This window comes from Macrobrachium nipponense, chromosome 19 (genome assembly GCF_015104395.2).
Source record: "Macrobrachium nipponense isolate FS-2020 chromosome 19, ASM1510439v2, whole genome shotgun sequence".
Lineage (NCBI taxonomy): Eukaryota > Metazoa > Arthropoda > Malacostraca > Decapoda > Palaemonidae > Macrobrachium > Macrobrachium nipponense.
Window position 1 is genome coordinate 23,079,579 of NC_061088.1, and position 11,836 is coordinate 23,091,414.

Here is an 11,836-nt window from a genome sequence, read left to right on the forward strand (position 1 = left end):
CTGTTACGAGAGCGCCTCCCCTGCCTACCAGGAAAACCGGTAGGCTGGGAGGACTGTAGGCGATCATCAACCCACGGTGACAATCGGGCTGCTGGTCTGGACCAGCGGTCTTCTTGCGGAGAAATGTTGGACCAAGAACAGAGTGTGTCTCTTCAGGAGAGCTGCTGGCGATCGGGCTGCACTGGTTGAGCGGCTCTCTGGGGGAGAGCAGCTAGACCAAGAGCAGCGGCGACAGTCCCAAGCGTCAGAAGAGCTGCTGCTGGTTCCCCTATCCGTCCGGTCCCAGTGGCAGCGGCGGTCAGGGGACCGGCAGAGTCCGCTGTCGCGGTGGGAGCGCGAGAAGCGCACCCCTCACGATCACTCCTGATCGCCTCGCTCTTCCCGATGTAGCCCAAGGAAGTTGAAGGGATAGGAGAGTAGACCTGACGCTCCCCCCTCGCCCACTGGCAGAACCGGCGTGCTGGGGGGGCTGCAGATGCTCGCCAACCCGCGGTGGCGATTGAGCGGCTCTCCCGGGAGATCGGCTGGACCGAGAACAGCGGCAAAGGTCCCGAGCATCAGAAGAGCTGCTGCTGGTCCCCCTCTCCGCCCGGTCCCGGTGGGAGCAGCGGTCAGGGGACTGGCAGAGTCCGCTGTCACGGTGGGAGTGAGGCCTGTACTCACGGCGCATCACGCCGCTTGGACCAGCCGAGGCTGGTCCAGGCGACCGAGGGGACCGCTTCCTTACCTCAGCCCGTGGCGGCTCGCCACGAGAGTGATCGCTGGCCTGGTGGGAGTCACCTAGGCGACTCCCACCAGTCTTCCGCTCTGTGCCTGGATCCTGGCACTGAGCAAACTCGGTTGCCTGGGGCTTGGCTGCACGGTCACCTGCAGGTGACCGTACACTCGGTACCTCTTGCGAACGAGAGGCCGAGACGGTACCTAACGTCGAGGCAGAACCTCTGGCGCCAGGAGAGGAGGTACCGGTGTTAGCCGGTACCCCTCCGGTCCTCGTCATCTTCCTTGCGGAAGGAGAGACGGGCCCTGTTCCCGAAGGAACAGGAGGACCAGCGGAAGCCCCAACTGTCCCACCGAAGTGGGACAGACCCTTAGAGGTCTCTGAGCGAGACTTCTCAGGGGGGGAGGAGGCTACCTTCTTCTTCTTCGGATGGGGGGCCTCGGAAGTCGAAGGGGAAGAGGCGGCAGACAACGACGGCGACACCTTCCTCTTCTTCCTGAACTTCCTCTTCGCCAGTTTCCTCAGGACAACCAACAGGTCCTCCATCCAGGACGGAGTTGGGGCAGTTGCCGAAGCAACACGGCCCAACTGCACTTGTCCGGAGGGACCTGCGGGAGTAGCAGCGAAACTCCTACCTGGCAGGTGAAGCATCTGCCACCCCTGAGACTGGTCGTGCACCTGACAGGCGACAGCCGATACCGTCCTCTGACTCTCCCAAGTCCTCGTTGAGGCCGAAACCTCTGAAAGAAAAGGATTAATTAAAAGAGGGCTGGATGGCCTGCCTCCACCGGTCTCTGCGTGCATGGACCCGCGGGAACGTCACGTCAGCCCTAGGCACCGGACGATCGCTGCAAGAGCGATTGCCGGTCTGGCGAGTCACCCGAGCGACTCCAACCATCTTCCGCTCCGTGCCTGGGTCCTGACACGGTGAGCATACTCAGCAGTCTGGACCCTGGCTGCACGGTCACCTGTAGGTGACCGTACACTAGGTAACACTCGCAAGCGGGCGGCCAAGACGGTTCCTGGTCCAGAGGTGGAACCTTCGGAACCGGGAGAGGAGATACCAGCAGTGGCCGGTACCTCCATGGTCCCCGTCTGCTTCCTCTCCGAGGAAGGAGAGACGGGGGAGAACCAGCGGAAGACCCACCTGTCTCACCGGAGCGAGACAGACCCTTAGAAGTCCCATGATGAGACTTCTTGGGGCAGGGGACCACCTTCTCTTTTACAGCAAAGCCTTAAAAGTTGGAGGGGAGGAGGCATGAAGATATGATGATCTCGAAGAGGAGGATGACGAAACTTGACAAGCTCTCTTCCTCTTCGGTTTCTCCTTCTGCCAGGCTTCTACCATCAGGAGTAGATAAACCTCACAGGGCAGCGCGACAGCTTCGTCCAGTGACATAACTCCCGGGTAGTAGTGGTAATGAAAATTATTATCAGCAAGGGATCAGTACACACACTCGAGGATCGGTAAGCAACATGCTACGAGTCATAGGTACAATTCCAAGGTTAGGATAACCAATACGAAGAGCATCCAACCAATACTGCTGAAAACACAATCACCACTAGTCTGTAAAATAAGGAAAAATATATTAAAGTAATGAGGATACTTCTCACCCATCCAAGGGCGCCACCCTCCGAAGTGAGAGGAGATCCCCCAACATCAACACCGCACGCCCATCCTTCTACCTTCTTCTGATAGTAAGTGAAAGGAAGAAGAAGAGAAATTACCATAACAACAAAACACGGACAAACCTTTTAAGTTCCCTTGGTAATTCCCAAGCATAAGCGTAATTTCCGGATGGATACATGTCCCGTTACAGGATCAATATCACTTACGTTAAATACATATCTCGTCCTCATGCAGGTCTGAGCCAGTGTTAAAGGGCGAAAGAATGTAAATACGTAATATGTTGGCATACCTTAGCCGCTGACTCTTAACACAAGTAGAGGGGCGGTTACAAAGGCTATCACAAAAGGTGGGTTTGTATATTAATTGAAAAACCAAGGACAAACCTTTGTTTAGTATTAATATCAAACACTGTATATGCATAATTATTTAACTACAAAAAATAAACCAAAAGGATCCCACTGAGAAAAAAGATCAACGACCAGTCAGCCAGAGCTCAAGACGGCCGAAAGCAAAGTGGAGTGTTTACATCTGGCATTCCTATTGTTAAAGGACCGAAAGGTTTGTATTACGTATTGGAACAAATAAAAGTTTAACCTTATTAAAAAAATGTTAGTATATTGTTCCAATTTAACCTATTCAACCTACCTACGCACATAACAGACACATAATTAATCACTTCTCGACGAGCGAGATCAAACATAGTGTTCTTAGGCTGCTTGATAATAGCTGGACCACGAGGAATCTTCTCAGGATCATTGATGATCAGGCCATATTCATGACTACGCTCAATGGATTCATCATATAGATTGTTGAGGTTGGCTTGAGGTATTTCACAGACGTACAAAAGAGGGTCTTCACCATCCACCATCAATAAGCCCCACTCCTTGTATTGAACTGAATACCTGCAATGAGAGATAAAACTCAGTTGTTATGCACTACAACTAATGGTCAGGAGCATTTTGAACATAATGACTGTCAGTATATGCATGAATTCCCCAATGACAAAATGGCACAGAGAGAGAGAGAGAGAGAGAGAGAGAGAGAGAGAGAGAGAGAGAGAGAGAGAGAGAGAGAGAGAGACGAGGAGAGATCGAGGAGAGGAGATGAGAGGAGAGAGGAGAGAGAGAGAATTATACAAACTTACATGTATGCCAAGAACTGTTTTTTTGGACTAGATCCCTGATTGGGTAGGAAAGCCTCCATCATATCCTGATATGATGTACCATCCCCTTCATTTTCCCATATATTTGGTGTCTTCTGTACACCAGAAGTATACCAGTTCCTCAAAAGGGGGTCATTTTCACGGAGGTGACGTATCAAAAACCCATGCTCCTCCTTGTTGGAAACACTCACAAGATCAGAACCTTCTCCATAAGCCTGAAAAAAAAATTTTTGTTCTTCAAGAGCTATTTGTTTAATAAACAGCAAACTGTCGATCCCTTCCAGCACATAAACAGTTGTATTTTGCAAACTAATTATTTTGTACAATTACTTGCACTTAAACCCTTTAGTATTTTATACAGCTATCAAGCATTACACAGATTACGACTCAAGAACAAAGAAATTTAAAAAACAGCTTTTGTTCTGTTTATACATACATGAACTTACCTGTTCTAGTGCTGACACCAAATTTATTTGTAGATGGGTGAACCTAAACTATTTTTGTGAAAACTTTTACATATCTTTGTAAAATAAGAAAACCTAAGTGATCTGTAGACAGAACCATAACCTGCATTTAAGCAAGGACACTGAGCCTATTTGTAAGAAGGGGAATTGTTCCTGTTTATCATGGAAATTTAACCTCTCTGAAATGAACATCACTAATTAGCTTGTGAGGGAAGCGCGTTCATAAGCAAGAAAACCGAAACTGTTTGTAAGTAGGATATTTAAACCTTTGTAAATTGAGGGACCCAAATTTGTCTGACACAAGGGAACTTGACAGGTTTGTAGCTAAGTAAACAACCAGTTGGACCTACCCAGGTGAATCCAACTTCTTTGTAGTAAGAACCTGTCCCTCCTTTGAGTGAGAGATCTTTTAACCTTTTTGTAAACAAAATTGCATGTAATACATGGTATTGAGACTCAAAGTCTAAAAGTGGGACCAAAGCCAAGAAAGCAGTATCCCCTTTATGTAGCAAATTCACTACTGCAACAATATATCTTCTTTTTTTAGAAGAAAACGAAAAGTACATGAAAGTAAGTTGCCTCTTTTCAGGGTTATTATACAAGAGCTTCCAAATTCCCAGATAATTCAGACCATTAATATATATGACCATATAATTTACAATTAAGATAATAAAAGCCTACCGTATAAATGAACTAAAACGAATGACATTACCATAACTTATCTTAATTCATGAATTAATACACTAACAAATAATTTTACTCTTCATTAAAAAAACTAACCTGGCACTGTATTCTTGCTTGCTTTCGTGTCTTGACAGGAGACCTCATAAACTTGTAACATGATAACTTATAATGCACCCAGTTTGTTGGACATTGTACATCAATAGTAACAGCTTTTGGACCCCTTGCTTCTGATAAAACATTTGTCTTTGCCACAGGCTTTTGTCCTTCTGCATAAAGTAGCTGCTCACAAATTATAAGTGTCACCAAAAGCGCACATATGTCCCTTAACAACATTGCACTGAAAGAGAAAATATTATATAATACTCCACATAATTTGTATCACAGATAAACATTAATGAGGGGTAATCTATCACTAAAGTAATAGTGAATATAAAATAAAAATAAAAAGAAAGAATTGTTTACCATATTTACTGATATTGAAATCCCTCCATCTTCAAAGAAGCATGCCAATTTTGAGCTAAAAAAAAAGTGGTGTAACTAATACGTTGCTGTCTTTGTTTTGACCGCTGTGCTGTGCACAATTGATAGTCTTAGTGCACTGAAATCCTGTGACTTTGGTTAGAATGGCATACGTAATGATAATTGTAACTTCCAGCTTACCATATTTAAACTTAAAAGTCTTTGCTGCATATTTTTTCAAGCTCATTGAATTTAATATTAAATAAGCACTTCTGAAGACTGACATACCATCTGCTCAGCCATGTTGTGTCAAATTTTCCTGGTCAACATTTCTAACCACATGTAAATAGGATGGGGCCACAACTGTTGCAGTCCTTGAGAGATTTTGATGGTACAATATTGGATGTAAGCTTACAAGTAGCTTTTTTTTATCACATAGCAACAGAAAATACTTTGAAATAAAGAATAAAATTTTATTGAACTTTTTATACTTTTTTAAAACACAGCTTAAGAAGGAAAATCCAAAAAGAACATGACAGAAATAGAATATTAAAATCCTCTCAATACAGATCCTACAAATTAGAAAAAAAATTTGATTTTCAACACCTGAAAATAATTTACACATCATTATCAAGTACGTACATATATAAATAAGTAAAAAAGGCGGCAGAGTTTCTTCAGCACAATTGAGTTTTCAGTACATCGTATAATCAAGGCCACTGAAAATACATCTCTCTTTTAGTGATCTTGGTGTAATGTTGTCAGAGTCACGGCCCATGAAACTTTAACCACAGCCCAGTTGTGACCTGGCCTATATTGTTGCCAGATGAATGATTGCTAACTTTAACCTTAAACAAGATCAAAACTACTGAGGCTAGAGGGCTGCAATTTAGTATGTTTGATGATTGGAGGGTGGATGAACAACACACCAATTTACAGCCCTTTAGATTCAGTAATTTTAAAGATATGACAGCAGACAGCAGAAAGTGTGGGTGGACAAACAAAGCCAGCACAATAGTTTTCTTTTTGGAAAAATAAAAAGTTGACAGAAATTCAGAAGAAAATATCATAAAAAAGCAATGTACGTACTAAAAAATGTACACATTGATTATGATGTTGCTTCTACACTATGGTTTACCAGTTTACGTATAAGTAATCTTGGTGACTAGGTATATTTTTTTGTTTTTTATACTTTCTCCTTTTACTATTTCAACTAGGAATAATTTATACACCATGTTACAGTCTAGCAAAGATAACCTTCCTCTGGGGTAAGGATAAGCTGATGAAAAACTTAACCTTCGGCCTCTAATCTGCATGATAAATTTCCAGGACCTTGGGAAAAAATAACATCTCCAACACTGGGAAATAGGGAACTTTAATATGAAATTTACAATTTTTTGTGATTTCTCAAATGAACACTAACCCCAGCCACAAATTTAAAAATTAAGGTAGAAAATTTCACTTAAACAGGTAGAGGAGAGATTAATGTTTGTAAACAATTAGGCATATCTGGCACATGCGCAGTACGCTGGCGGACAAAAGTGAGCAATAGCAGACGACGCTCTCACCTAATTCAACTTTGTCAAGTGTGTTGTGCATACTGTACATGTCTGGCAGGGTAAGTTTTTTTTCTTGCTTGTTACATTGAATATGTATTCTTGTATAGTGTTGTATTAGTTTCTCAAAATTGAAAAAAATATTCTCAAAGTTGCTTATGTTTTAAGTTTTTCAATCTGTTAACTTCACTTACCATACGAGAAAAATACATTCCAGGGCAACAATAAACATTAAGTAAAATCAAATATTATTTTGCTTTCCATAAAGGTTTAGAATCAAGTGGTTTCAAACAACTTTCACATGAGGGCAGACTGTCTGTGTCACTGCCTTCTTGATAGTGAAATGATCTGAAATTCATTGGTACTTTATCTAGGAATGTTGTGGAATAATGTTTTTAAATTTTTGATGTAGTAAAATCGCCTGCATTTTGAGTCTTCTGAAACATTGTCAATGAAAATAGGTAAATCTGAATATTTCAATGCACAAATGGTTTTATGCTCTAATATTTTGCATAATAGATATTTTCATAAAGATCAACTTCCAATTGAAAGACAGGACAAATTAGATACATATGGGTGAAAACTTCTGTCCATGTGTTGGTGGTGGCACGGAAATATTGGAATGTTGCTCTCAGCCATGGTTGGCAGACAACGTTTCAAACTGATAATGTAGACATGACAGGACTAGGTTGTGGTTCTTATGAACTTAGTCATAATATTGCTCATTTACTGCGTAATTGCTCTACCTTGTACCTGCAGAGTAATTTGAGCCAGGTTATGAAGTGCTCTGTCCCACTGCTCTCTTTCATCTTAATTTTTTAAAGCCTTGCATGAGTTGGGCAGTTAATGGCTGTCAGCCACTTATTTCACCTTTCCTTGTCACTTTCACTGGGAATACAATGCTAGGATACTAGTCTTCCCTTTCCCAACCTATTCGTGCATCCTACAACAACACACAACTGAACTGATGATTATAAATACTGTAAGGCACAGATTAACTTGAATGATCAAAGTTCTTCTCGTAAGGTACAAGAAGGGAAATGGCTTGTTGCCCACCAGCAGTGTTATTGTTTGTAAGAGACGTGTTGATGACTCCTATGGGCACTTAACTCCTGATGTATAGTGACATCTGAACTGTCTGGATGGGAATGTGAAGAATAAGTAAGACTCCTGATTAGCTCAATGAAAATGTTGTTTTCTCAGTGGCTTACTAATGAAGGGGTGAAGAAAAGGGTAATCAAGAGTACAAGATGTGGGGAGAAATCAAAAGTGTAAGGTGAGTGTTGGAACAAATTTGCCTCCAACATATGGCCTGCTGTCTAACCTGTGCTCTATGGAAAGTTACCAGTTGTTCACTATGGAAGCTGGTGCTTCTTTGGTGTTCCCTAGGCTCTGCTACGCAGCAGAACACTCTGCTACTCCCTCCTTGTCGGGAGACTGGAGATTCTCCATCACTGATGCTGGGTGGACATCCATGTGGGTATTAATACAACTGAGTGCTACTATACTGTCAAGTACTTAAAAAACGGGACCCATACAATTTGTAAATAACATTGAAGTCTAGCTAAAGTGTGGCAGCACTGCACTTACGTTGTATTGTCTTTCAACAATGGGCAAATTCGTCATTGCTGTGATGATCTTGTCAAACTTATACATACATGGTACTCATCATAAATACACACAAACATTAAATACAACATCTATCATTAGCATAATACCTGGTGCTGATGATAGTTACTTAATAATGAATTACATAATTTGGGTAGGCCAGGCTATTATGGTGATGTTATTGGGATATATTTTTTCTTGTTTGTGCCCTATTTTATGGCTGTTTTGTGCTCTTGAATGACTTCTTTTCTTTTTTGTGTCCTATTTTTAAATTTTGTACTTAATATACACATTAAAAAAAAGAAAACTATGAATAATTCTTATTTCATTGGATTCCATATAAGTTTTAAGCTAGTGTAAGTTTTCATAGGCTAGCCTGTTTTTTTTTAAGATGCTGGGGCAACAACCTGAAGATAATATAAATAGGTTAGTTACTGTTCCTATGACAACATATCACAGTCACACCTCACTTTAAGGTGTTACTGTCTACTTTATATCAAAATGGTTGACTTCTCAAAAGCCTAACACAAGAGTAAAACTATTTAGTTCTCTTGATGTACCTTATATTACTTTGCTCGTGCAACTATTCACACCACTTGCTTCAGTAATACTACTGGCAAGCTGCAGATTGTGTGCCTGAACCTGGGGCAGCACATTTATTTACATTCCTCAACTGTAAACACCTAAAACGTGACGTCCAACCATCCCTGTCTTTGAAGTGAACATTCGTTTATCAACAAATAGAAATGCCAACATGAAAGGACCATGGGAAAAAAAAAAAAGATCTAAAATACACAGGAACAAAAATATACCAGCACCGATAATGATGAATCGCATCTGGTTGTTCCACATATATCATTACATAAACAATGTAAACTTTGAATCTGGGATTAATCCATACATCATAGTACCTATAAACGTTGATGAATATCCCAAATCTAAAATATATTAGTAATCAATATTTACAACCTAGATAACTGTCATGCCTTTAATTAGTATATAATGTTTATCAATTGTACTGCCAGTAACTCATATTTCCATTGTTAGGTACATACTCAGTGTCACACGCAAAGAACTATCACATGGGGCCATCTTTCAGTTACACGCATACCCTTAAGAAATCATGTCAAAGATTGCTGGTCTTTGAAGAAAAACAATTCATTGCAAAATTCTGTCAATAAAAATACAAAATATTGACAATTAGTACCGAACCAGAGGGGCACAGCAGTAGTCTAGTCTTCAGTTTTACCAGCTAGGTTTAGAGTACACTTGCATTTTCGTTGTTAACACTAGCCTTGAACATATAGGCTTAGGTAGGTAACATACATTGGACAAGGACACCTGTGCTACTGGTATGTTAGCCAATCATAAAATGAAGGGTATTGTTTGGGGTTAGACTAATCTGCTTTAATAAGTTGAATTTGGGTAAACAACTGCAGACGATCCATTGTCATCGCGTGCCTCGGCCTTATTCACTAGATATTTAATTGGTGAAACAAGAATACAATTACATCTTTAAGCATACCATTCAAAAGATTGAAGTTTTGTCAACATAATGTGATATATGAAAGCCCCATACAAACTAAAATAAGCATGTGAGCTCTTCGTAAAATATGTTTTCAAGGCAGTTTTGAAATCCAATATGGCGGCAGTCGCATGACTGGCCGTTCTAACCACAAACAATCCACCATCTTTCCCAGCACTCATTTCAACAATGTTAGCGTATATATGTAACGTTTATTGATCTTACTCAAGCACAGCAAAACACTTTAGTGCCTATATTAATGAAAGTATGAAACTTTTTATTCCCGGGGTCATGGTTTGAACTGAAATTCATTTTTACCTTGTAATCGGTGGTTTTATCCTTACTGCCATCACAACTGAAACTCCACAGTGCTTATTTGATTGTTATTATACATGTTTTTGTCTTAATTCACTCCAAATTGCTCTTGAACTACGTTGCTGTTCATGATTCCTAAGCGCTCACTCCACAAACTCAGTTACGGGCAGCACACGAGTACGCGGTGTATGAGGTGCAAAGCTTTATTCCCTTAATTGTTCACTTTACTCATTATTTAGTTTAACTTTACTTTGTTACTTCAAAATGTTTATTTAATTCATGTCTATTATCCCTTTTTAGCAATCAAATTAACCCTGAAAAATTACAAATATTTCTGATGTACTTACGAGCAGACGACGCGATGAAAAAAGGACTCATCGTTGCCAATCTAGTGGAGCTTCACACATACGCCGATGCATTTACAAACTGTTCCCCTGAATTCTAGTTGTCATAGTAATGCAGTAATGATAAAATTGCTGTAATATGTATATATGTATATATTACAAATAGATACGCTAATTAAACTTATTTCCCCGGTTTTATGTAAGCCTTATACCCAGTTTGGAGGGTAAACACATACCAATTGACAACACTGATAAACAATTGAAGAGCGCAAAGAATGCCGTAGTTCCCTTGGATAAGTAGTGGTTGGAAGTCGTGTTTACGATTGTTGCAATGAAAATGCCCCAGTGTCTATGGGTACAAGTGGTGTGCAGATTTAGCACAGGAAATGGGAAGTTTGTTGACACAAGTGACTGCAAATATTGAGATGGTGTCAATCTTCTAAACATTTTTAATTGTAGGGTAAACAACCGACTGGACTGGCCAACTCACTGACTACCGAGTTTTTGGCCACCCTTCGAAAAAGTACTATAACATGTCCTGACACTGGAAATGGTCATCAGTCATGAGTTGTTGGTGGTGATAGCAGGAGCTCAAGACCTCTACTCTCCTTTCGAAGTAAGTATTTTCTCCAAAGTTAAAAATTAAGGCCATATTTTAAGATTTAAACAGAGTAACGAAAAGTGTGGCCAATGCAGTGCACACTACCCCAATGACGCTTTCGAAATATTTACTTACAATTAAAAATGTTTAGAAGACTGACGCCATCTCGATGTTTGCAGTCATTTGTGTCAACAAACTTCCCATTTCTTGTGCTAAATCCGCACACCACTTGTACCCATAGACGCTGGGGCACTTTCATCACAACAATCGTAAACACGACTTCCAACCACTACTTATCCAAGGGAACTACAGCATTCTTTGCGCTCTTCAATTGTTTATCAGTGCTGTCAATTGGTATGTGTTTACCCTCCAAACTGGGTATAAGACTTAACTATGACAACTAGAATTCATGGAAACAGTTTGTAAATGCATCGGCGTATGTGTAAAGCTCCACTAGATTGGCAATGATGAGTCCTTTTATCGTCGCGTCGTCTGCTCGTAAGTACATCAGAAATATTTGTAATTTTTTGGGGTTAATTTGGTTGCAAAAAAGGGATAATAGACATGAATTGAATAAACATTTTGAAGTAAAAAAGTAAAGTTAAACTAAATAATGAGTAAAGTAAACAATTAAGGGAATAAAGCTTTGCACCTCATAAACAGTGTAGTCGTCTGCTGCTCGTAACTGTGTTTGTGGAGTGAGTGCTTAGGAACCAGGAACAGCAACGTGGTTCAAGTGCAATTTGGAGTGAATTAAGACCAAAATGTGT

At 40.8% G+C, this 11,836-nt stretch overlaps 1 protein-coding gene across 2 annotated transcripts in view; it reads right to left on the reverse strand.

The window, feature by feature from the left end:
* Positions 1 to 8,860, reverse strand: part of LOC135215035 (contactin-like) — a 145,626-nt gene extending 136,766 nt beyond the window's left edge. The window contains exons 1-4 of one of the 2 annotated variants that reach the window (XM_064249551.1): positions 8,842 to 8,860; positions 4,755 to 4,995; positions 3,493 to 3,725; positions 2,994 to 3,250 (exon numbers count right to left, since the gene is read on the reverse strand). In XM_064249551.1, the coding sequence (XP_064105621.1) occupies positions 2,994 to 3,250; positions 3,493 to 3,725; positions 4,755 to 4,991 (727 nt within the window). In that variant the 5' untranslated portion in view covers positions 4,992 to 4,995; positions 8,842 to 8,860. Of the gene's footprint in view, positions 1 to 2,993; positions 3,251 to 3,492; positions 3,726 to 4,754; positions 4,996 to 7,997; positions 8,136 to 8,841 lie in introns of those variants that run through there. The other variant, XM_064249552.1, reaches the window with a different exon arrangement.
* Between the last annotated feature and the right edge of the window lie 2,976 nt (positions 8,861 to 11,836).